Source organism: Balaenoptera physalus (genome assembly GCF_965194825.1).
Source record: "Balaenoptera physalus genome assembly, chromosome: 12".
Lineage (NCBI taxonomy): Eukaryota > Metazoa > Chordata > Mammalia > Artiodactyla > Balaenopteridae > Balaenoptera > Balaenoptera physalus.
This window is the reverse complement of record NC_138897.1, coordinates 91,182,731-91,207,376: the sequence shown is the minus strand read 5'-3', so window position 1 is coordinate 91,207,376 and position 24,646 is coordinate 91,182,731. Positions and strand designations below refer to the sequence as shown.

At 55.9% G+C, this 24,646-nt stretch overlaps 1 protein-coding gene across 26 annotated transcripts in view; it reads left to right on the top strand.

The window, feature by feature from the left end:
* Positions 1-24,646, top strand: part of NCOR2 (nuclear receptor corepressor 2) — a 222,354-nt gene that overhangs the window by 81,689 nt on the left and 116,019 nt on the right. For 25 of the 26 annotated variants that reach the window (XM_082418153.1, XM_082418146.1, XM_082418152.1 and 22 more), the window contains 3 exons: positions 5,605-5,784; positions 9,585-9,698; positions 19,892-19,948. In XM_082418153.1, coding sequence (XP_082274279.1) covers positions 5,605-5,784; positions 9,585-9,698; positions 19,892-19,948 — 351 coding nt within the window. The remainder of the gene's footprint in view (positions 1-5,604; positions 5,785-9,584; positions 9,699-19,891; positions 19,949-24,646) is intronic. The other variant, XM_082418134.1, reaches the window with a different exon arrangement.

The following is a 24,646-nucleotide window of genomic DNA, read 5'->3' as shown; positions in this document are numbered from 1 at the left end:
CAGCCTGGGTCTGTAGCCCGGGTCTGCCCACCAGGCTGCCCCGCCTCGGGCTTCCCCTCTGGTCCCCCGTGCCTGCCATTCTGCCATCCCTGCGTTAGCCTCCTCCTCATAGGTTCCATCACTGCTCAGCCTCCTGGGAGGGACGTTGCCATCGGAAAAGCTGTTCCCTGAAGTGGGTCGTGGGCAGTAGGGGAGTGGCGTGCCTGTGAAGCGGGGCACAGGGCCACATCAGGGATGCTTGATGTCCACCCCCCCACGAGGGACCAGAGCCCCGAGTGGGCCATATCCCTGTGCTCGTGTCTGGTTCTGCCCAGAGAACAGGCTGACGGGTGTCTCTGGACAGCCCCGTCGGGCCTCTGCTGCCTGCCGCGCATCTCTCCAGAACTGGGCTCTGAGTCCTCAGACCTGTGGGTCCCTCTGAGGGTCTCCAGGCCTGACAGGGGCTCTGCGAGTCCTTTTGCTTCTCCTTCTCCTTCTTAGGGCTCCCTGGGTGCTCCCTCTCCCTCTGTGGGTCTTTCTCAGTCTTTGCTTCTGTCTCTGTATGTCTCTGTCTCTCTGTCCCTGTGTCTCTGTCTTTCTCTGCCTGGGGTGTGTGTGTGTGTGTGTGTGTGTGTGTGTGTGTGTGTGTGTGTGTCTATGTCTTTCTGTCTCCGTATCTCTGTTTCTCTCTATCTCTGTCTCTGTGTCTGTCTGTCTGTCTTTCTCTCTCTTCTCTTCCTGGACCCCATGGGTGTGGGGGAGTGATGGGCCCAGTGTTGGGGCCTGGCTGGACCAACTACTGTAATTGCTCCAGGCTGTTAAGAACATTTGGAAAGTATGAGCAAATTTTGGGCAAGGGAAGAAGCCAGGGGAGAAACACAACTCTGAGGGAGTTCAGATGTTTTTTGCATCTGCTGTGTAGAATTCAGCTGGGTACGTGAGACGGGAATTTGATGGGATCCTTTTTTTTTTTAACAGCCCCTCCCTCCCCACCGGCCCCGGCTGTGTTCCTTTTTCATATAAAAATGTAAAATATAAAAATGTCCTGTTTTATAATGCTTCCGTGGCATTCAGCCTCTGGAGTCCTGTGGCATCAGAGGCTTCCTTTGGGATTCACCAAACTTTGTTCTGGGACTTTAGAATCATCACAAACAGCACCATTTCTGAAAATCTCTTTGTCTCTTGGGGCCCCGTTGGCTGAAAGGGACAGAAAACCCATGTCAAACTGGTTTAGGCAGGAGTCCTGGCTCATATAACTGAAATCGAGGGGTTGTTGGCTTCAGGCACAGCTTGATCCAGGTGACATGTTACCAGGTCCCTATCTCTGTCCATTTCTTGGCTCTGCCATCTTGCACGTGGTCTTGGTGTATTAACAAGGAGAAAGTTTGAGATTCCAGGCCTTCTTCTTCCCACATTCAAGGTCAAAAAAAGAACTTTCCCTCTGTCTCCACATTTCCAGGCCAAAGCTGTTGATCTCCCTGCCTTTGAGTGAGGCCCATGCCTGTCCTGGAACCCATCATTGTGACTGGGGGAGAGGACTCTGGGTGCCTGAGGCTGGCCCTGCCCTTTCCTGGGTCTGAGACAGGGGGAGCCCCAGGGGGTCCTCTCCAGCCCCCAAGGCTTTTGCTGCCTCTGTGTCTGTAATTTTACATGATGAGTTTTTCTGTTCCACGTTGGCCTGGATTTTTACACCAAGGGCATCTGATGGGGAAAATGGTGCCGACTGCTACCTAGCGGCGACTGGTGAGGGTGTAGGATTGTTGTTTTCCTCCTGTGGCTTTGGGCCTAAATGAAGGCCAGCAGCCATCGGAAGAACCATCTGGAGGCCCAGTAGCCAGGCTCCCTCGGTCCCATTCCTGGAAAACTCAGCACTGCAGAAAGCACCCTTCGCCCTTCAGGCTTGCATCATCTTCTATTCAGATTGAGGTGAAATTCACATACCATGAAATTAACCACTTTGAAGTGAACAATTCAGTGGCATTTAGTATAGTCACGGTGTTGGGCACCACCTCTGTCTAGTTCCAGAGCATTTTCATCACCCCAGAAGTAAACCTGGTACCCATTAAGCAGTCACTTCCTCCTCGCAGCCCCTGGCAACCACTGATCTGCTTTCTGTCTCTGTGGATTTGCCTGTTCTGGACACTTCATGTCAATGGGATCACGCGATATGTGGCTTTTTATGTCTGGCTTCTCTCACTCAGCATCGTGTTCTTAAGGTTCATCTGCGCTTTACCACGCGTCTGTACGTCACTCTGAATTATATTCCATTGTATGGAGAGACCACACTTTGTCAGCTGATGGATCTGCCTGTGTGGTTTTGCTTAGAATAAAAGCTAAGCCTGAACCTTAAGGAAGAAGTCATTGAAGAAGACGGATTTTCCCCATCAAGAATTTAAGAGAAAGTTTCCAGCAACTTTTCCAACAGTTGCTAGCGGTTGCCAACTTCTTCGTCTCACCCCTGCGCTGCTCCTGGGGGGTTTGGGGATGGAAACCTTCTTTTTGCTCATGTCATTTTGAGAATTATCCCTGGGTTGGATGAACCGTTGCAGGGTGTCCTGGCCCCGAAAGCCTTCTGTCCACAGCCCTTGTTCTTGCTGTGCTCCTCTCCGTCCCTTCTCAGTCCTGGTGGAAGATCAGAGGTGGGCAGGAGAGTCGTTTCCTACAGCAGGTAGCAGGATTGGGCTCCAGGAGCCATATCGCCAAAACCTTTTGTCTCAAGAAGCCTGAGAAATGGGACTTCCCTGGCGGCACGGTGGTTAACTATCTGTCTGCCAATGCCGGGGACGCAGGTTCAAGCCTGGTCCGGGAAGATCCCACGTGCCGTGGAGCAACTAAGCCCGTGCACCACAACTACTGAGCCTGTGCTCTAGAGCCCGCGAGCCACAACTACTGAGCCCGTGTGCCACAACTACTGAAGCCCGCGCGCCTAGAGCCCGTGCTCCGCAACAAGAGAAGCCACTGCAATGAGAAGCGCGCGCACCGCAACAAAGACCCAACGCAGCACCCCCCCCCCCCCAGCAAAAAAAAGAACCCTGAGAAATGATTGAGGCTGTCGGGGGAGACCAGCCAAGCGCTCTGGGGCACAGAGGGAAGGGACGGATCTCAGTTAAGGGCTGGGGGAGGGGGCGTGGATAGGGGTTCTGATTTCAGGTGGCACAAAGGTGCAGTTAGGAGACGGAATGGCTAGTGCAAAGGCCCGGAGACGCCACGGTGCGCAGGCTGCTTCTGGTCTGGCGTGTGTGGGGTCAGGTGCCTGCAGCCCCTGTGTCTGCCCTCCGCCCTCCTATTTGGGAGCAGTTAGGGCCAAACACACGCGCGCACACACGCACACACACACACACTCCTTCTGAGTATCTCTCTAGGGGATCTGTCTTCGCGCTCATGGTTTTGCCTCTAATTTGCAGTTTTGCCTCTAATTTCAGGGGGTCCTACACCCTGGAAGGGATCTTGCTCTTGCTTTTCTGCCCAGACACATGGTTCTCAGGGATGAATGAATGCATGGTGACGACCCTGTTTCTGCTGTGGGACTCCCAGCAACCTGGTTGCATGCTCTGCCTGCTTCTGGAGAGTTCTGAATGAGGCCTGGTCTCTCCCGTCCTGTGCCCTCCAAGCCAAGGCTCCATCGCTTTGTGGCTGGTGACCTCGGGCACGTCGTTGAATCTCACTGGACCTTAGTTTCCTTATCTGGAAAATGGGGAAAACCATATTTTGACTTCCAGGGTGGGCTGTGACAATTATGTGAGTTAAGAGCACAGGTTGGCAAACTCGGCAAGCTCCAAACTGGCCCTCAGCGTGGGTCTGTAAATAAAGTTTTATTGGCACTCAGCCATGCCCATTCTTTTGTGTCCTGTCTGTGGCTGCATTCCCACTACAGTGGTGGGTGAGTAGTTGGGACAGAGGCCGTCTGACCTACAAAGACTGAAGTGTTTTTCCACCTGGCCCTTTACAGAAAGTGTGCCGACCGCTGGCTTAGAGCCGTGCCAGGCCTGTGTCTGCAGGTTCTCCGTACCCTCATCTGTGCAATGGGGATGCAGTGGCAGCCCCCTGGGAGAGCCGCAGCCGGGGCCAGGATGTGGGGTGTGCCGAGGACTGGGACGGTGCCTGGTTCGGTTTCCTAGGCGTCCCTGAGGAGCGTGGAGGCCCACCTCAGAGCCGTGGGGCAGGGCCACATCAGAGCTGTTGAAGGGCTTGAGATCTTTTCTGCCTTTGCCCCCAGGGTTCTGGGTGTGTGGAGGGCCTGGGAGTCTCGACACCAGCTCTCCCACGTCTCAGATGGCAACGATGAGGCCAGGATGATCCCCAGACACTGGGGCCCTGTGGGCTTCGGTGGTGTGTGTGTGTGTGTGTGTGTGTGTGTGTGTGTGTGTGTGTAGGACCAAGACCCCGAGGCCAGGAGGGGTGGACTTAGAATGGCACAGCCTCTGCTCAACTCGAGCTGGGGGGTGGGGTGGCACTTGGCAGCCCTGGGGCTGCAGTTGTCCCCGGGAATAATGTGTCCTCTGTCCTCCGGCTGCAGCTGCCTTGGGGGTGGGGAAGCAGCGGCCTGGAGCTCCTCCTGGGGCCTCCTCTGCCAGCAGCTGCTGACTTGGCCTTGAGGATGGCACAGGGCGGGGCTGGGTTTGGGGGCAGGACAACCCCAGCCAATGCCTGTGGAGCTCTGACAGTGTGCCAGGCTCTGAGCTGAGTGCTCTGCACATATTAACTCATTCCAGCCTCACAGCAGGCGGGAGGTGGGAATTGTCCCATTGTACAGATGAGGAAATGGAGGCAGATGATCTGCTTGTGGTCCTGATGATGCTGGGAGGTGGCAGAGTGGGTGGGGATTTGAACCCGGGGCTGTACAGGTGAGTGCTCCGGGACACGGACTGGGTTTTATTTTTGTTGGTGGAATGAAGGAGTCGCCGAATAACTCAATGAAGGATTCCCTTGTTTGTTTAACACATTTTTGAAAACAACTTCATTACACAAAGAGTAATACTCAGTGAAGGAAAATCAGAAAAACACTGGTAAATTAAAAAGAAGAAAGTGAAAATACCCACCTTCTCCCCCACTGCCCCGATAACTACTTTTGACATCTCTGTATCCCGTTCTCATAGTTTTCCTGTGTGTTTGTGTACATCGTCTACAAAACTGGGTTTGCACTGTGTGTGATATTCTGTAACTTGCTGGTTTGGACTGAGCATCGTGAATAAGTGTTCACGGAGCATCACCTGAGGCCAGACCTTGGGTGTTTGGAGGCTGTGGGTCTTGGTGCCAGTTCTCGAGGAGTTTGGTCTGGTGGGAGGGCACAGACAGGGTAAGTGGGGTGAAAGAGAGGTGTGTTATGGGGAAAGGAAAGAGGGAGGGCTTCACGACTTGAGGGACGGTTGGGGAAACTTGCATGTAGGAGGATAAAAAGGATCTGCACTTTGGAAAAGGCTGGGGAGGGAACACCTGGCAGGAGGACCAGTGAAGGCAAAGGCAGAGAGGTGGGATCAGTAAGCAACCCTGTATTTGGCACATGGGGGCTGGCACGACAGATGCTCGGTATGTTGGTGCCTGAAGTCATGGCTGGAAACTTGCGGTTTACTGGGGGATGGGGGTGCCCCCTGTGCTGATTCCACGCCTGTTTTTCCTCCACTGCAGGACCGCAGCCTGACAGGCAAGCTGGAGCCGGTGTCTCCTCCCAGCCCCCCACATGCTGACCCTGAGTTGGAGCTGGTACCTCCACGGCTCTCCAAGGAGGAGCTGATCCAGAATATGGATCGGGTGGACCGCGAGATCACCATGGTAGAGCAGCAGATCTCCAAGCTGAAGAAGAAGCAGGTGCGTGTGAGTGGGGGAATGCCGGCTCTCAGCTCCCGATTCAGCAGCAGCTGCCGCTGAGACGATAACAACACTAGTAGTTATAGCAGTTGTGAACGTGTGCTGAGCACTGCCCATGTACTGGCTCATTTTTATGCCCTTTACGTTTATTGGACAAGAGAGCTGTTTTGTGTGGTGCTGTCCGAGGGAGCTTTCTGCAGTGACGGAAATGTTCTAGATCTGCACTGTCCACAATGGTAGCCACTACCCATATGTGACTGTTGAGCCCTTGAAATGTGCCTAGTGCAGCTGAGGAACTGAATTTTTAATATAGTTTAATTTGAATTGAAATGACATTTGCACTTGAATGGCCACATGTGGCTACTGTACTGGACGGCACAGGAACGATGGGTGGGAGGTCAGCACTTACAGCCAGGCTGTCCAGACACGTGGGGTGGGCAGTTACTTCTCTGGTGCCTCACTTTCCTCATCCATAATGTGGGGGGGAAATATCACGTGACTCTGACCCTAGCTCTGGAATCTGTATGAGCTGGGCCTCCTAACTCTGCCTTGGAACATTCACCTCTCTGAGCCTCGGTTTCTTATCTGTAAGATGGGCACAGATATGACACCACCTCATAAGGTTGTGAGGAGGGAACAGGGTCATGTGGTGGTGTCATCACTGTCGAAACCAAAGACAAGTTAACGTAAAGATTAATAATATTAAGTTTATAATTTTATTTTTCATATTAATTGACAGAAAGTTAGTTGATAATCTGCCTTTTCCCAGGTCTTCTCCTGCTTCCCTCTGTGGCGCCTTCAGGTGTCTGCTCAGATGTCCCCCTACAGAGGGACGCGCCCTAGCCTTTACAGGAGTCCTCATGCCCAGCCATCCTCTACCCTGGGGGTCCGCAAATCCAGCCAGATCCAGCTCGATGCCTGTTTTTGTAAATAAAGTTTTATTGGCACACAGCCACGTCCATTTGTTTACACATCATCTGTGGCTGCGTTTATGATACAGCCACAGAGCTGGGTGGTCACGACAGAGACTGTGTGGCCAACAAAGCCTAAGTTATTTACTCCCTGGTCCTTTACAGAAAAAGTTTGCCACCCCTGCTCTAGCCCGTTACCCTGCTTGATGGTGTCACCATTCGAACTGATACATATCTTGCTTTGTGACATTGTGGTCGTCTCACAACAACGGTGTAAAAGCAGAGTTCTCGTCTCCTGTTCCCTGCTGTGCTCCTAGCGAGGCCAGCACGTAGTAGGTGCTCCTTAAAAACTGTGGATTGAGATAGTGTGACACATGTGTTGACCCTGGGGGAAGCAGGGTCACACCGATCCCCTCCAGGTAAGGATGTATGGGTTCCATGGAGGATCAAGGACCCACTCTGGCCACCATGGGCAGTAGAGGGAAGGCTGGTGAGAGATGCTTCCCGGAAGCCAGTTCAGGGCTATGTGAGTGGAATTTGAAAGATGTGCAGTGGGAGGGGAGCATTGATTCCAAGAGGCCTCGGGGCTGACGTTCGCCTGGGGGGACCTGAGGATGGTCCAGAAGCTGGATTGGTCAGTGAGGCTCGGCCAGCTGGGGGTGGTAGGTGGGTTTCCAGGATGGCAGCTCAGCGTGCAGGGAGGCCGGGCCCCGGTTGGAGTCAGGCAGGCGTTGCCAAGGCCAGGGGAGTGCTGGGACCTTTAGTCCCCCTGGGCCTGGCTTTGGGGCCAGGCTGAAGCCACAGGCCATGTGCACACGTTTGTGACTGCAGCCAGAAGCCACGTGGCTCAGGGCAGCCCTCGATAGATTTTTGGTTTTTAATTCCACTTTGGCATTTTTCTTTTTTAACTAAAATTCACAAAACATAGAATGACTCATTTTAAGGTGAACAGCCCAGCAGCATTTAGTACATTCACAGCGTTGTGCAACCACCCATTCTATCTAGTTCTAGTTCCAAGACATTTTCATGACCCCAAAAGGAGACCCCGTACACATTCGCAGTCACTTCCATTTTCCCTTCCCCACCAGCCACTAATCTGCTTTCTGTCTCTATGGATTTGTCTGGACATTTTCTATAAATGGGATCAAACACTGTGTGGCATTTTGTGTCTGGCATCTTTCACTCAGCATCATGTTTTCAAGGTTCGTCCATGTTGCAGCCTGTGCCAGTGCTTCATTCCTTTTATTGCCAAGTAATATTCCACTGTATGGGTGGATGGACCACATTTGTTTATCCATGCGTCAGTTGATGGACGTTTGGGTTACCTCCACCTTTTTTTTTTTTTTTTTTTTTAATATATTTATTTATTTATTTAATTTATTTGGTTGAGCCTGGTCTTAGTTGCAGCTCCAGGACTCCTTAGTTGTGGCATGGAAACTCTTAGTTGTGGCATGCATGTGGGATCTAGTTCCCTGACCAGGAATGGAACCTGGGCCCCCTGCATTGGGAGCGCAGTCTTATCCACTGCACCACCAGGGAAGTCCCTACCTCCACCTTTTGACTATCGTGAACCATGCTGTGAACTTTTGTGTTCATGTTTTTGAGCACCTGTTTTCAGTTCTTTGGGTCTGTACCTAGGGATGGAATTGCTGGGTCCCATGGTAACTCTGTGTTTAACGTTTGGTGCCTCAGGGAGGGCCACCTTCACTGACTGGCGAGAATCTCCTTTCTGGCTATGTATTCCTTCCATTTCTTGGCTTAGTTTGTTTTGCACTGTTTGGAGGGATTTCAGTGTTTTGGCAGGTGCTGGCTGCCCTTCTGAAAGCTACCAACAGGGGTCACTGTGGGACTGAGGCAGCTCGGCTCAACCCTCCAGGCCTTTGTGCCAGCAGAAGCCAAAACTGGATTTTCTGGCTCTTTCTGCGTTGCTCTCCTCTTGGCCGTGTTTTTGAGTTCATAATGGTTTGCTCCACGGTCATGGGCAGGATGTGGGAGCCTTATGAGCAAAGAACAATGTTCTCATCTCACTCAAGGTGCCCTGTCAGATTGTACACCTTGGCACTGGCCTCCTGTGTGACCTTGGGCCAGTGTCTTAAGCTCTCTGGTCTTGGCTTTGCCTTTTTGGTATAAAGCAGACAGCAGCATGAAGGGAAGTCCTTTACGGTGTTTGGAGGAGGAGGGTCCAGTATGAAGACCACAGGGCAGATGACAATGACGATGAGAAGCTGCTTTTTAGGTGCTGAGTGCTTTGCGTGCATCAGCTCGTTTAATCCTCATATCAACTCTCTAGGATAGAAACTTTAATTACCCCCACTTTCCAGATGAGGAAAGTGAGGCTCAGGAGTGTAGCCACCTCCCAAGGTTACATAGCAAGTAAGTAGTAGAAATAGTGTTCCGGTCTGGACAGTTTGGGTCCAGAGTCTCCATAGCCTCTCCTGAGGATGACGGTACTGATGGTGAAGATAATGGATAACGGCTGGCCTTCAGCGAGCCCCCAGTCTGCACGGTGCCTACATTAACTCATCAGGGAGGCACAGCCACGGGCCCCACTTTACAGATGAGGAAACTGAGGCACAGCGGAGTTAAGCTGCTTTGCGATGCTCACCTAGCTGATAAATCACCAAGGTTGGACTTGAACCCAGGAAGGCTGGCTGCAGAGCCCGGCGTTGGCGCTGGTTGGGCCCTCCCCTTTGGGAGCTGGGGCCTCTCCGGGGCTCGGAGTCCCTGCGGGTGACTCAGGGGAAATGGTTAGCAGCCTGACTTCCTGTGTGGGGCCAGCAGCCCTGCTGCGCAGGGGTGCCGCCCTCCCGCCCAGGGGCAGGGGGCGCTGCCTCTCCTTCCGCCTGCTGGCGTGCTCACCGCTCCACTCTCCCCGCTCGCTCCCCACAGCAACAGCTGGAGGAGGAGGCCGCCAAGCCACCGGAGCCCGAGAAGCCCGTGTCGCCACCACCCATCGAGTCGAAGCATCGCAGCCTGGTGCAGATCATCTACGACGAGAACCGGGTACGCCCTGACCTGCCCCGCAGAGCCCCTACACCACCTTCTCCTGCTCGCCCTGTGCCGGCCACCAGGTGGGATGCAGGTGTCGCTGTGAAGGGCCTGGCTCTCTCCCGGGGCCTTGGTGTTCCCATCTGTGAAATGGGAACCTGTATGACCCCCCCCCACCCCGGAAACCTGGGTTTGTGTGTAGGAGGGAGAAAGGGTGGCCAGTGGAGACCCATCTTGGTGTGGCTGTGGTTTGTTCTGCTCAGACATGCGGACTGGTGTGGACCGTGGCTGGCCTGTGGGATGCAAATGAAAATGCAGGCATTAGGTCATAGGAGAGCTTCAGCGGCCAGTTGATCAGCATGGGGGCGGGGGGGACGGCAATCACTTAGGTACTCACGCAGAAGAAATTCCTGTAATGCAGAAAACAATAGTAATATTATTCATCACAACAGCAAACATTAGTTGAACAGCTCTTCCAGGCGATGGGCCAGGTTTTTTACATAGCAGTCCTCAGAGGGTAGGTATGGTGATTGTTTCCATTTAACACAGGGAGAAATTGAGGCCCAGAGAGGTTAGGTGACTTGTCCAAAGTCACACAGCTGGGAAGCAGTGGACCTGGGATTTGAACCTGTGGGCCATCAGATCCGAGGGCCTGATTCATCAGCACTGGCCTCTGCTTACATTTAGCCCTGGAAAGGGCTGTTGGATGGTTGAACGCAGGGTCTGTAGCAGACGGTGGGGGCTCATAGAGATCTGTGGAGGGCAGCTGCTGGGTGTCTGGAGGGGGAGGGGCTCAGGGTACCCAGAGCAGAGTGTCTCCCAGGGGCTGAACCCCAAGGCTTGAGCTGCTCTAGAGCCTGGGAACATGTGATTGGTGCCTAGGGCTATAGCTCCAGTCAGGAAGCTATTGGATCAACTGGTTTGGCTATGCCTCCACCTCTTGAAGCTGCAACAGATGCAGGATGAGACTGAACCTGCTGGAGGCTTGGGAACTGTGTGCTGGGCCTTGCAGGGCTGGTCATCCTTCCATGCCCTGGCTCCCTACCCCAAGTAACACTAATAACAATCACAATGATAGGAGAACTAAGGGGCCACATGTGCTTTAGCCAGATGTCCTGGGTTCAAATCCCATCTCTACCACTTCCTGGCTCTGTGACCTTGGGCAAATTAATTAAGTCTCCCTGCAACTCATGTTCCTCACCAGTAAAATGATGATAATTATAGCACCTACGTTATACCATGGTGTGGGGATTAAATGAGTTCATTACGTAGTGCCCTTAGAACAATGCCTGGCACCATGTAGGTGCTAGCTGGCGCTATTAACTGTTGTCATTATTGTAGTCTTTGTTATTCTTTTCTTCTTGTTATTGTTTATATTTTGCATGATTTCATTTATTCCTGTCCAGACCCGTATAAGATAGGTACTATTATTCTCTCCATTTCACTCATAAAGAAGCCATGGCTCAGAGAGGGAAGGTGACCTACCTGAGATTGCACAGCAAGTGAGCTTTGAGCCTGGGGATTGGAGCCAGGGTTGAGTTGGCTCCAGGAGCCTGTGGTAGAGGGGACAAAGGCAGAGCTCCTGGATCTGTCACTCCAGGCAGCCCCTCTGCCTGCCCTCCCTGATCCTTGGGTGGGAGAGCAGGCACAGTTCCCTCCAGCAGCTGTGGTGGCAAGTTGATGGCTTTGCCCAGGATGTCACCACAGTGCCCTTGGCCCTTTTTGGGGGCTCAGTCTTTTGGGGGCCGGCAGACTCTAGCAGGCTGGAGCCCTCAGCCCTCCCCAGCCAGACAGACTCGAAGGCACAGGCCTTTGGTGCCCCCTGTGGGAAATTTGCTCCACGTTCCATCCCAGCCACTCGTCCCCACTTCCCTGGGGGTTTGCCTAAGCAGTAATTTGGGGGGGGTCCCCTCCGGGTCTCACCAGGTTCTCCCCAAAGAGCTGTAGCTACAGATCTGATTGGTCTTTGGCTCCTTGGCCTCAGCACTCCCCCTCCCCCAACAGCAGTTAAGACACCCCTTCCCAGATCTTACCCTGGGTGGTCTCCCTGCCAGAATCCCCGCTTCCTCCTGCCCTGATTTTCTGCAGCTCTGTGTGAGGGAGGGTGGCGGGTGGGCCTGGATTCCAGGCCAGCCTGGGCCCTCACGAGCTGGGTGGCTTATTTCACTTCCAGGCCTTCCATCGTCCCGGGTCCTGGCCACAGTCCTTTTTTTTTTTCTTTTTTTAAAATAAATTTATTTATTTCATTTTTGGCTGCGTTGGTCTTCGTTGCTGCACGCAGGCTTTCTGTAGTTGCGGTGAACTGTGGCTACTCTTCATTGTGGTGCGCGGGCTTCTCATTGCAGTGGCTTCTCTTTGTTGCGGAGCACGGGCTCTAGGCGCACGAGCTTCAGTAGCTGTGACACGCTGGCTCAGTAGTTGTGGCTCATGAGCTCTAGAGCTCAGGCTCAGTAGTTGTGGCACGTGGGCTCAGTAGTTGTGGCTCACGAGCTCTAGGGCACGGGCTCAGTAGTTGTGGTGCACGGGCTTAGTTGCTCTGCGGCATGTGGGATCTTCCCGGACCAGGGCTCAAACCCGTGTCCCCTGCGTTGGCAGGCAGACTCTTATCCACTGCGCCACCAAGGAAGTCCCCCTGGCCACATTCTTGAGGCCACAGAGTTGATGTGGCTGAGACGGTGACTGAAAGGGTCCAGGAAGTCAAGATTCTTGGGTACAAGAGGCAAAAACTCAGCTCAGACTGGTTGAGGCTGAAGAGGGGTTATTGAGTCTCGTGATGAAAGTTGGTGTTAGTTTACTTCAAGGATGTGTGGACTCAGGTGCTCAGACGAAGATGTTTGGGAGCGCTCTGTCCCCACCTCTGCTTTCTCTGTGCCAGTGTCATTCCCAGGCGGGGTTTCCCAGGACATGGAGAAATGACTGCCCGCAGCTCTAGGCCCACTGACCCCTCCCAGGCCAGGTGGGAAACTCTTCCCAGATGTCTCAGCAACAGTCCCAGGGTTGGCTCTCATTGGCTGGCTGGAGTCACAAGCTCACTTCTCAGCCAGTGGAGGCCAGTGGATTTGAGTAGGCTGATTGGTCAAGGCTGGGTCTTAGGCCAACCTCTGGAGTCTGGGGGTGGAGTCAACCCCATCCCCACCCTGCCCCAGGGACTAGACAGAGGAGGGGGCTTCTCCCAAGAGGAGGTCAGAGGCAGTGGAGCGGAGGCTGGCCGGGCCTATGCAGCCTGTGCCCCCGACCCTGGGCTGGTGCTTACCAAGTTGGGGTCCCAGAGCACAGGCATTGTCCTCTGTCTCCCCCAGCGTCTCAGGCTGGGGGCTTTGTGCCCATTTATGCTAGTTTCATTCTGACGGGGTTCTGACAGTAAGTGGGAGTCCCTGGCCTTCCCTCAGCACCCCTACTCCGTATTTTCAGATGAGGAAATAGAAGCCCTGGGTAATTTCCCCGCGGCCTTTCAGCTAGTGAGTGGCGGGCTAGGACTCCAACGCTGGTTCCTGGGATTCTGAGAGCAGGCCTCTGCCTGGGAAGTTCAGGTGCGCCGGGCACATCACACTTATCCTGTCCATTCATTCATTCAGCAGCCACGTAACTGAACATCTGCTCTGGGCCTGCCACTGTTCCAGGGGGCGCAGTGGTGACCTCGGCCCCAGCCCACTCACGTTGGCTTTCTGATGGGGGGACATAATCACACTCAAGCCACCACATGCAGGCGCACCGAGGACCTGAGGAATTTGCCCCTCATGGTCCCGATCCCCCTTTCTTTCCTTTCATCTGCGGCCTTACTTTGCCCCAGCCCCGTTGACCCTTGTACTTCCTTGGATATGCAGGCATGCTCCTGCCTCAGGGCCTTTGCACTGGCTGCACCCTCTGCCCTCAGCTCCTTTTTCCCACTGGGCTCACTTTGTCACTCTTTCAGCTGTTTGTTCAAATGTCCCCTTTTCAGCCAAGGCCCATGTTGACCCTCTGTTTAATCCTGAAAACTGTCAACACTTCCTCTACCTGGCTTTAATTTTGTCCTTTGCCCTTGTTCCCACTGGATATAATTCACGTTTTCTTGTTTATTGTGTTTATTGTGAACAGAGGCTCTGTGAGGACAGGGATCTCTGTCTTTCTCTCCCAGCTATATCTCTAGCACCTAGAACAGTGCCTGGCACACAGTAGGTGCTTACTAAATGTCTGCTGAACAAATGAATGAATGGCAGAGGGTAGGGAGACTCTTCCTCCGGAAGAGCCCTCCGGTTTGGGGGCTGTGGGGACTGGCCTCTGCCCCCAGTGAGGGTTGGCGGGGGTCCCCCTGCCTGGGCTGAGCCTCAGGGGCCGGCGGCCGAGTGGGCAGGAGGCCCCTCAGATACCTTGGGCAGGAGCAACCAGGATTTACTGCCCCTTGGGGAATTAATCGGATTAAATTTTAATCCTCCTCCCCTCCCTGCTGGCTCCTCTGAGAGGCGGACACAAGGGTCTGTCTCTAAATGCCCCACCGGCTGGAAAACGCAGCTTCCCTTCGGGCAGGGCCCGCCTGGCTGTTCTGCAGACTGGGCTCTTGCTCATTATCCCTTCGGGGCGCAAGGACGAGGCATCAGCGCGCCCAGGGTGGGGAGTGGGGGAGTGGCTGACTGTGTGGGCGGGGCCGGGCAGGTGCACGCAGATGGCAGAACTGGAGACAGGGTTCTTCTAGGCCCCGAGGGGCAGGAACGGGCGCTGCAGGGCCAGGACTGGGAAAGGCCTCTTGGAGGCAGTGGGTGGGCCGTCGCCCCGAGGAGGGCATTCGGCGCGGGGGTCACAGCTCAGGCGAAGGCTCACAGAGGGGAGGGGGTCTCCATTGGTCTTCAGAGGGAATGTGTCGGGGGTGGGAGGTGGAGGTCTGGTGGGTCCTCACACTTGGAGTTCGGGTAAAACAAACACAAGCAGCACTCGTCAGCACTGGCGAAGGACGTGTAACTAAGGGGCGATCGGCACAGCGCTGGTACTCTAGGAATTGAGGGCAGCGGGCAATCCAGGTGGACGTCCTGGGGGAGACCTGAGCTAGGTCTGCACAGTGGGCTCTGTTGGGAAAAGGCAGAAGGATATTTGCAGTGGAGAGGACTGTGGCCTGCCCAGAGATGGTGAGGAAGCAGAGCTCATGGAGGCCCTCTGATTGCTGAGGAGTGAGAAGGAAATCAGAGTAGGACCCAGGTCCTGTTTTGTCTTTGATTTTAAGCGTCTTACTAGTGAAGTTTTGTATCCAGTGTGCTTATGCCTAAGCAGGACAAAGACGAATAACTCTCTTGGCAAATAACCAAGACTGTGAAGCATCTTGTAGAGCATTTTGGGGGTCCGGGCACCCTGATGCCCAGCTTCAGACGCCCTTCCCACCTGAGGCGTGATTCGGGGCTTTCAGAGCAGCGGCTCAGGCCCCGTCCCGAGCCGCGCCCTTGCCTCTGCCTCTGCGTCTGGCCATCCTAACTGCTCCTGGCGTCCAGGGCTTCCTCCAAATTCCTCCACACACAGGGAGCGTTGTCCTAACGGACTTGTGAACAGGAGTCCATGAGTTCCGCCTCACTCACTCAGTCGTCTCCGTCACACACCCGGGAGGGCTCTGGAAGGGGTCTTCCGGCTGCTGGTACAGACGAGGACGCCGAGCCTCGGGGGTAACTGCTCCCCGAAACGCTGTAGCGCTTGGCAGATGGACGCGGCGTGGAGGGGTGGGCAGCGGGGCCTAGAGGGAGATAGAGGCTGGGCTCCCGGGCTTCCTGGGTGGGTGGGTGCTGCCTTCACTCTGCAGAAGAGGAGGGTGAGGACTGGAGCTCAGGCTGGAGTAGGCAGCTGAGGAGCGAGAATGGGGGCTCCAAGGGGTGGGGCGCCGGCCAGGGGGCTGGTCAGGGTGAGGTCCGGTCCCCCTGCCCAAGAGGAGCCGGGATTGTGTGCGTGTGTGTGTGTGTGTGTGTGTGTGTGTGTGTTTGGGGAGGTACACGTGTGCATGTGTGTGGGTCCGTGTATAACTGTGGAAAGCTGTGCTCATATGTGTGCAAATTGTGTGCGCAGCTCAGCACGGGTAGAGCCCGTGACTTCTATGCATATATGCATCCATGCACATATATATGTGCGTGTGGATACACGTGTGTTTGGGTCAGCATGTGTGGGGCACAGCTGTGGTTACGTGTGCATGGATACGCCCGGGCGTTTGTGGGTACACTTGTTAGCTGTGTGGCATGTGTAGAGGCACGTGAGTGGCTGTGCGCACGTGTACGCAAAGTGGCTTGCATGGGGCACGTGTGTGATTGTGTGTTTATACTTTGTGCACATGCATGTGTCCGCTTGGGTACACAAGTGTATTTGTGCATGCTGTACACATGCGTATGTGAAGGCGTGTGTCCGTGAGTCGCCTGGTGTGGCACACGTGTGTATATGTTTGTGCTTTTATAGATGTAGACATAGGATTTGGTCATGTGGGTCCGCGGGGCTTGCGTGCACCTGTCTGCGCAGGTGACTAAGGTCTTTCGTGCCCCAGGTGCTCTGGCCCCCAGGAGGCCAGGCCGCTTGGACCCTGGGGTCCCCAGCAGGAGTGCCGTCTCCCTAGTGAGATGCCAGCCCGAACCCCCAGTGTCAGGCAAGAGCCCTGGCAGTGGGTCGAAGCCAGGGGCGGGCAGACTGTCCCCTCCTGTTGGCTTGTGCTCCTGGTTTGTCCCCTGCAGCTGAGCAGGGTGACCTCAGGCAGTGACTTCCCAAAGGCTAGGCGCTGTGGGAGACCCGGTGGGCCCTGGCGAAGAGTTTGGCTTTGGTTCTCGTGGCGGCGAGAAGCCGTCAGCCGAGCGGTGGGAGGGAGTTTCTAGTGTGGGTCTGAATCTGTGGCCGTGCTCCATTCCGGGGTGTTGGTGGGGGGCCTCCCCTCCATTTGAAGAGGGACATTAAGAAAGAAGTGACAGCATACACTTTGTTCCCCGTAGAACTTCCTTGTAAAAGCCCTGAGAGTTTGGTACCCGGGGTGAACGCGGCTGTCGTGCGGATGGGGAGACTAAGGTCCAGACGGGTGAAGCGACTTGCCGAGGGTTAGAGCAGGGTGGACTCCCAGACACGGGCCCCTGCTGGACAGATGTGTGTTTCTCGAAAGCACTGCCCGTCTGGGGGAGGGGCCCAGTAGGCAGGACATCCCCGCCAGCTCCCCGGGAGCTGACAGCAGACTTTGTACCCACCCCACACCCCTACAAGCTGGACCCGTGAAGCCGGGAGCGGGAGTGTGGTAGCACGAGGTGGAAGAAGTGTCCCCACGAAGACGTGAAGAGGTGGGGTGCCGGTTCAGGGCCTGCCTGTCCCAGCCTTTAGCTGCCACTTGAGCTGCGTACTTCGGGTCGGCTGTGTGACCCCAGCCTCAGCTTCCTTGTGTGTAAATGGGGCTGATGCTAGAACCTTCCGCAGAGGGTTCCTGCAGGAGTCTACACAGATGGGGCTTCTGGAGGATCCAGCCCTGGCACGTGTAGGGGGTCACCTGGTGTGGGCCGTGGGCTCGTCGTTATTGTTGACAGCAATAATAACAACAGCCAGCCCTTACCTAGCTCCCACCGTGTGCCAGATCCTGAGTTTCGCGCGGTGCTTGTGTCAGCTCATTTAATTCTCTTAGCAGCTGCGTGGGGCGGTGCTGATGTTATCCCCGTTGCGTAGATGAGGAAGCTGAGGCTCAGGGGTGGTGCAGGGACTCGCCCAAGACAACGCAGTTGGCAAGTGGATCAGAGCCCAGCCTGGCTGGCCGTGTAGCCTTGCTCTTGGCTGCCCCGCTGTCCCGTGTTCCAGTGTTGCGGCATCTTTAGGACTGTTCCGTGGCAGGTTTCTTCTGGGTGAATCGCAGGTGTGCCGCTTTTTGGAAACTGAGTTGTCTTAAAAGGCCCCAGGGCCGCTCAGGGCTTAAGAGCAGAGCCTGGGGGAGGGTCTGTTAGGGAGCAAAGGAACTCTCACACCAGGTGTATGAAGGAGAGCTGGTGCTCAGGGCGCACCTGGTCGCCTGGGCTCCCCGTGGCTTTGGCAGGTAAGGAAGGGGCTCCTCCCTGGTCTCTTCTCCAGGGGCTACAGGAAGCCCCCTCCCCAGGTGCCTGTGTTCATGAGACAGTGAAGATGTGGTTGAAGATGGAATCCACTCTGGTTCATACGACACACACAGGCTTCTAGAGGCCCTATACGGGTCCCAGATCTGAGACCCAGGCCCAGTCGTGTGATGCGGCAGTTTCCAGTGGCCCAGTCGCTCCAGCCCTGCCCTTCCTGTGTTTGGCATCATTCCTTTATGTAGATGGGCAGTTGCTGCTGATCCTGACAGAGCCTCATAAATGCACACAAACTCCTATTCATCCCTCAAAACCCAGCTGTGTATCCCTCCTGTTACCTTTCTGGAGAGAGTGACTCTGACCTGCTTAATGCCTCCCCTGTATACCACACGTACTTTTCCTGCCCGAGCGTATTAATCTCCCATTACTGCTCATGACCAACTGCCCACTAGACTGGGTTCATTGTAGGCAGAGGCCGATATCATTCATTTTCTTTCATGCCCTGGTGCTTAATACAGAGTGGGTGCTCAAATGTTTGGGAAGCTACCCTGTTCCCTCCTCACCCTATACCTAGTCCTTCACTTGGTCCAGCTAGGGAATTCTTCAATCTTTGGTACCCCATGGCTGACACTTTCTGGCTTTGAGGTGTGGCCAGGTCTGGGGTGGTCAGGCTGGAACCTCCCCGACTCCGCACCCCCCCCCCCCCCCAATAGAAGACGCTGGACCCATGCCTAGTGGAGGCCCTGGATGGGACCAGCCCATATCTTTCTCCCCTCTTGGAGCTTGGAGATCAGAAAAAGGACTTTTCCTTACGTCATCTTTCTGTGCCTCAGTTTCATCAGCTGTAAAATGGGGATACTCCTTATATCTGCCTGACTTTGTGTTATGTGTGATTCAGATATTAATAATGCATGCCGTGTGCTCAGTGCTTGGCTCATAGTAGGTTCTCAATAAAATGGCAATCATTACAATAATAATTTGCCCCCTGATTATCCGGCCCCCAGCCACACTCTGAGGCAGCTGCTCTCAGGGTTTTGGCTTTGCACAAAGGGGGCCGAGATCATGGCTTGTTCTTGGGTGGGCTGGGCCCAGGGCTCTAGGCGGAGCTAGTTCTAGGTGCCAGCTTGAGCCCACCTACATACCTACCCTCTGTCATGGGGGCTGGGGGAGGGGGTGAGGCTGGCCCTCAGCACCCCTCCTCCCTGCTAGGACACCCGAAGCCTGGGCCTCGAATTCTGTTGTGAGCAGGGCTCTGGGTCACCCCCGTTTAGTGGGTCCGGATTTGGGGATCATTGGGAGACGGTTTCGACCCGATGCTGGTGTCTTGCTTGGCTTGTCCTGCCAGCCCACGCTGAGTCCTGAATGGTCTTCCCGAGTTTGGCTGAGTCAGGAACACCCAGCCTTTCCTGGGTCGCAGGAGGGGCTCAGGTCTCCCACGTGTGCGCCGTGGGCACCCCGCTTTCCATCTGACAGAGACCCACCCTGAAGTCATCACCTTCCACAGCTCTCTGCCCACCCCGTCCCCAGGCTGGCCCGGCCGAGCGGGCCCTGTGGTCCCTGCCTGGGGACCTGGACCAGACACAGTGTCCGCCTTCACGGCCAGGGGCCCCGGGGGTCCAGCCTGTTGAGTTCGCAGCCGCTAAGCCCTTTCTGCCATATGTTCCTGTTTTCCTAATAAGTCCGGGTTGTGAGTGGGGAGGCGGGGAGGCCCCAGGGCAGCTCAGAAATAGTCACATGATTGTGAAATACAAGAATCCTAGAAAGGGTATCTCCCAGCGCCTCTATCTCGTCCTCCCTCCCCCTCCTTCTCCCCCCTCACTGCTGAGGTAATTGTAGACACCCAGCCGGCTTCCAAGGCAGAGGAAGGCATCTCGGGCCTTGCAGGAGCTGTGCCCGCCCTGGGCCCTGGGGGGCGTCAGGCTGGGGGCTTCAGGGGCCCAGCGCCAGAGAACAGGGTGCGTTTGTTCGAACCGAAACTTGGCGGGCTTGCCAGGGCCACTGTGGGGATGCTGAGGCCGGCTGTGTTTGTCTCCAGCCCCGGGAGGGCTTGTAGGGGGACCCTTCTCCAGCCCCGTCTCCGCCCCTGGGCCTGGATGGGCGTGCTGGGCTGGGCAGCTGCCTGCTGTGTGTGTGTGTGTGTGTGTGTGTGTGTGTCTGCTGGTGTTTTTTTTTTAATTCCTCCTCTTCTCCGTCACCCTGCAGAAGAAGGCCGAGGCTGCACATCGGATTCTGGAAGGCCTGGGGCCCCAGGTGGAGCTGGTGAGCTGGGGAACAGGGTGGGGCGCTCTGGGAGAGGGTGGGCAGGGTGGCGGGGGGGTGGTGAAGGGAAGGAGAAGTCATCTGTTGCCAAGCCCTGCCCTGTCCTCGGAAGGGAGCAGGAGATCCACCCTTCGGATGAGAGGGACGGGCAGGTAGCGACGGGCAGGCCGCACTGGGGGTGAGGAGGGGCGCGTCGGCACTCCAGCTATGCTCCCAAGCCCAGCCAGTCGGGCTGCAAGATTCACCAGCTGGGGTCCAACCCATTTGGCCTTATCGTGGAAAGCCCATACTCCGGGCCCGATCCTCTGAGTTCAGCTCTCAGATCTGCTACTTAATAGCAGGTGTCTTAGCCTCTCTGTGCCTCAGTTTCCTCATCTGTAAACTGGGACTAATAATAACACACATCCCACTGGGTTGTAGTGAAGATTAACCATACTAAGTTTTGTAAAGCCTGATGGAGAGTAAGTGCTGAGCGTCAGTTCTTGCTGTTGTTGTTATTATTACTGTTGTCGGTATCATTTTACTGATGGAAAGATGCCATGTCAGCAGCAGAGCTGGGAAGCAGACTCAGGCCTTTTCTCTCTCAGGCACCCGTCACCCTATGTGTCACCAGAGATAGGAAACAAGGGAGCACCGAAACTCCCGGCTGGTGGCCTTGGAGTCCTGGGAGAAATGGCCGGAGTGCCCACCTGCCTGGGACCGTCACTGTCCCACTGAGCGGGTGGGTGCAGAGCCACGGGGGCAGCGCGTGGGGACACGCACATAGGATGGATGCGAGGGATCCCCGTGCGTGTGCAGGCGGTGGCGTGGAAAAAAATCTGACGCATTTGGAGCCTAATTTTAAACTTGGCTTCACCGTGTGTTTGCCGGGTGGCCTTGGGAAAGGGACTCGGTTTTCTCATCTGTGAAATGGGGGGAAGCCGAGGATCTTGATGAGGGAACGATGAATTGGTGCGGGGAAAAGGCTCACTGATGCAGCACTTGGCCTGTGGTGAGCCCTGAGTGTCGTGGACCCTTAGGAGGGAAGAGTTGTTTGCTCCGGAGTTTTTTCTGCAGTGACAGCTGCTCCTCAGCCTGGGGTCCGTCTGCTTAGGCCACCGAGGACCTGTGAGCCGCTGGCCTCCTACTGCCCCCAGGTCCTCTCGGGGCAGAGCCAGACAGGGAGTGGGGGGCTCCTACGGCTCAGGGGCAGGGCCCAGTGCCTCTCCTGGGATGGGTGACAGGCTCCCAGCCTGCGGCCTTGCTTCCCTTTGGGCATGCTTTCTGGGATGTCTCTAGCAGCCTCTTTTAAAAAAAATTTAAGTAGCTTTATTGAGATGTAATCCACATGCCGTACAATTCACCCATTTAAAGAGTACAAGTTAGTGGTTTTTCGTATATTCACAGATGTGCACAGCCATCTCCACAATCGATGTGAGAACATTTTACCATCTCAAAAAGAACTTTGTTCCCTGAACTATCACCTCCTTATCTCCCATCCCCCCCACCTCCCACCTCCCCCCCTTCCTCTTCCCCTCCCTCCCAACCAAGCACTAATCTGCTTCTGTCTCTGTGGGTTTGCCTATTCTGGACATTTCGTATTGGAGGAATCCTACAGTACGTGGCCTTTGGAGTCTGGTTCCTCTCACTCAGCATCCTGTTCTTAAGGTTCATCCATGAGGCAGCCTGTGTTGGTGTTTCATTCCTTTTTATGGCTGAATTGTACTCCACTGTATGGATGGACCACATTTAGTTTATGCGTTTATTCACTGGTGGGCGTTAGGTTGGTTTAGCTCTCGGACATTATAAAGGAAGTGGCTGTGAACATTAATGTACAGGTTTCCATGTGGATGTGTTTCCCTTTCTCTTGGGTAGATACCTCGGCCTGGACCTGCTGGATCGTGTTAATTCTGTGTTTAGTCTCTTGAGGAATTAATTGCCAGACGGTTTTCCAGAGCCGCTCCACTATTTTCCATTCCCACCAGTAAGCTGTTGCTCACCTCGGTTTCCCTTTCTTGCCAACGGGGCTGGCAGGCCTAGAGGCCTCACCCGACCGTTTCCAGACCTGGAGGCTCGCCCTCTCCCCTTTCCTGACCTAATGAGTCCTGGAGGCTCCTGAGTAGGGGGTTGGAGTGTGAAGGGAGCCGCTGAGAGCAGCAGGGCGTCTGCTGGGCTCACAATTTCAGTGGTTCTTTCCTGGGTCTCCGGGGGTGAGGAGGCTGTCCTCTGCCTGGTGGTCTCCAAGTAGAGGCTTCCCCGAGGCTGGTGGCACAGGAGGCGAGGTCTGGTGGGGCTGTGTGCCTGTCACCGGAGCGCTCTGGAAGTCGGTAGGCTCTTGGCTTGGTGGCCTTCAGTGGGGCTGGAGAGGGGCCTCACATCGACAGGGCACCTGCTGTGTGTCAGGCTTCGTGGAAGCGTCACCATCCATTTTCTAGGTGAGCCTCAGAGAGGGCAGGGCCTGGCCCAGGGTCACACAGCACGCGATGAAGCGGGGAGGTGTGCTGAGCCCACGGGGTTGTGGCTGACCGCTTCTGCACCGGTCTGCCCTCTCTCTTGGTTACCACAAGGCCCGAGTGACCTGCGGCATCCTCCAAGCAGAGGCAGCTCTGAGGTGCCCCCTCAGCAGGGCCTGCTTCGTGCCACCCAGGAGTCCGAGCTCAGGCCAGGAGGAAGGGCCTGGTGCCGCTCACCCCGGCTCTCGGGTCACTGGGCTGCACCCCGGGGAATCCAGCTCCCTGGAGGTCTCTCGCACCTGCAGCCCAGGGAACAGTCAGCCGAGGAAGACAGTGACGAGTGCTCCGTGACCTCCCTGGTGGGGAGGCCTGGGCCCAGGAGAAACCCGCGCGGGAGAGGAAGACGATGAACAGTGCGGACGGCTCCAGGCAGGGCTCTGCGCGGCTCGGCCCTCCATCCCTGCGCCCTGGGGACCAGGCCTGGCCCAGAGCGGGCAGCGGGGGCGAGGGTGTGGGCAGCCCCATCGCCCCGCCTCCTCGCCCTGCCGCTTTGAGTACTGGTTTCCTTCCTGTTCAGAGGTGTTATTTTAAGAACGCGGTGTCACCAGAGGGCTCAGGGCCAGCGCAGACACTCCGTTTCTAGCAGCTCGGCCACCTGCTGCTTCTCGGCGCCCCCGCCGGCTGCCTGCCGTCAGGTCTGCAGGGGACCCTCCTTCCTTCTCCCCGAGACCCAGCTCCTCTCTCTTAGTCATTTCTGTCTGGGGCCCTGCAGTCTGGCACATCCTCCCCTTTGTGCTCTCTTTCTCCCTCCGATTATTTGGCTGCGCCCCCATTTCTAGAGGAGGAAATGGAGGCATGGAGGGGGTGGGCCTTCCTGCTGGTACCCTAGGCCCCCCAGCCTCGCTCCTCTGGGCTCCGTGGCAGGGACTTTCCCTCTTAGGTCTCGTGTCCCCTTGGCGGGGGCTGGCAACCTGGGAGGTGGCAGAGAAAGCTGATGTGGGTGTGAAGGCCAAGGTGGCCGCGTGGCCGCTAACTGGGGACATGCCTCCTGGGACAGAAGGAGGCCTTGCCTGGCCTCGTGCATCCCGCCGCCTGCAGGTGGCGAGGAGGGGCGTTAGGGGGGACCCCCTCTGGCCCTGCCCTCCCCTCAGAGGTGCACCAGCCAAGGAGGTGTCAAGATCCTTCCTCACCCCCGACCCACTCACACATCTTCCAAGGCGGCAGCCCGTCACCATGGCAACAGCCAGCCAGCCGAGGCTGCCCTGGGCCCAGAGCCTTCCCTTCCCGCCCAGGTCTCAGTGTACCTCAAAGAATGCCCAGCGAGTGCCTCCTTGGGGGACAGCCCCTCTGGTCAGAGGCAGCGCACCCCACAGTGTTCTCTGACTTCTTCCTGGCCTTTTGCTGAAGGCCACCTGGAGGGGCAGGGTGCTGTGTCCTCTTCTTACCCAGCAGGGCTGGAGGGTGAAAGTGATTCCTTCCCCTGTGAGTTTGGCGGGTCAGAGGTGGGCTGGGACCCCGCTGGCCTCCCAGGAGCCAGTCTCCCCTTTTCTGGCCCATCCCATTTTGTAGAAACAGGCCGCCCCCCCCCCTACCCCCCGCCCATCACTGGCACCCGGGGTCTCTCTATGTGGTCCTTCAGCCTCTCCTGGCCTCCTTAGACCGTGGAGACTTTGCCATCTTTAAAAGCAAAAAAAAAGCAGTTGAGTCACCAAGTCTGACATTTCCTGGGCTACTCGAAAGCCCAGTGAGGTAGGTCCTATTTGCTCTACACCCATTTTCCATATGAGAAAACCGAGTCCTGGAGTGTTGAAGGCATGTATCCAGGGTCACACAGCTAGTGAAGTTGGGGCCCATCTGTTCCTGGAAACTGAGCCTTTAAGCCATACTCATTCCCTCCCGGCCTGTGTTTTATTGGCTTGTGAGGAACGTAAAGGACCGGACGCAGAGTCACCTGGGGTTAAACACGGGCATTTGATGCCCTGGAATTCAGCACAGGCACCTTTGTAGGGCTCCTTGCTGTCCTGAGATGTGGGCTCGCCACGATGTGCAGTAATGTCTTGCCCCTCTCTGGTTGGGAAGTTTTGCAGTGAGTCTGACGGTGGTCTCTCCTGTTGCCTTCCTGTTCAGACACCCAGAGTGGGGGTGGGGAAACCTCCCCATCTTGAGCCAAGCACCTTGGAAGGGCAGCTGACCCAGTGTGGGGGGACATGGCCTGTGCTAGCCATGGGGCGACATCTCCATCCCAGGGGGAGTAGCTGGACTTGGG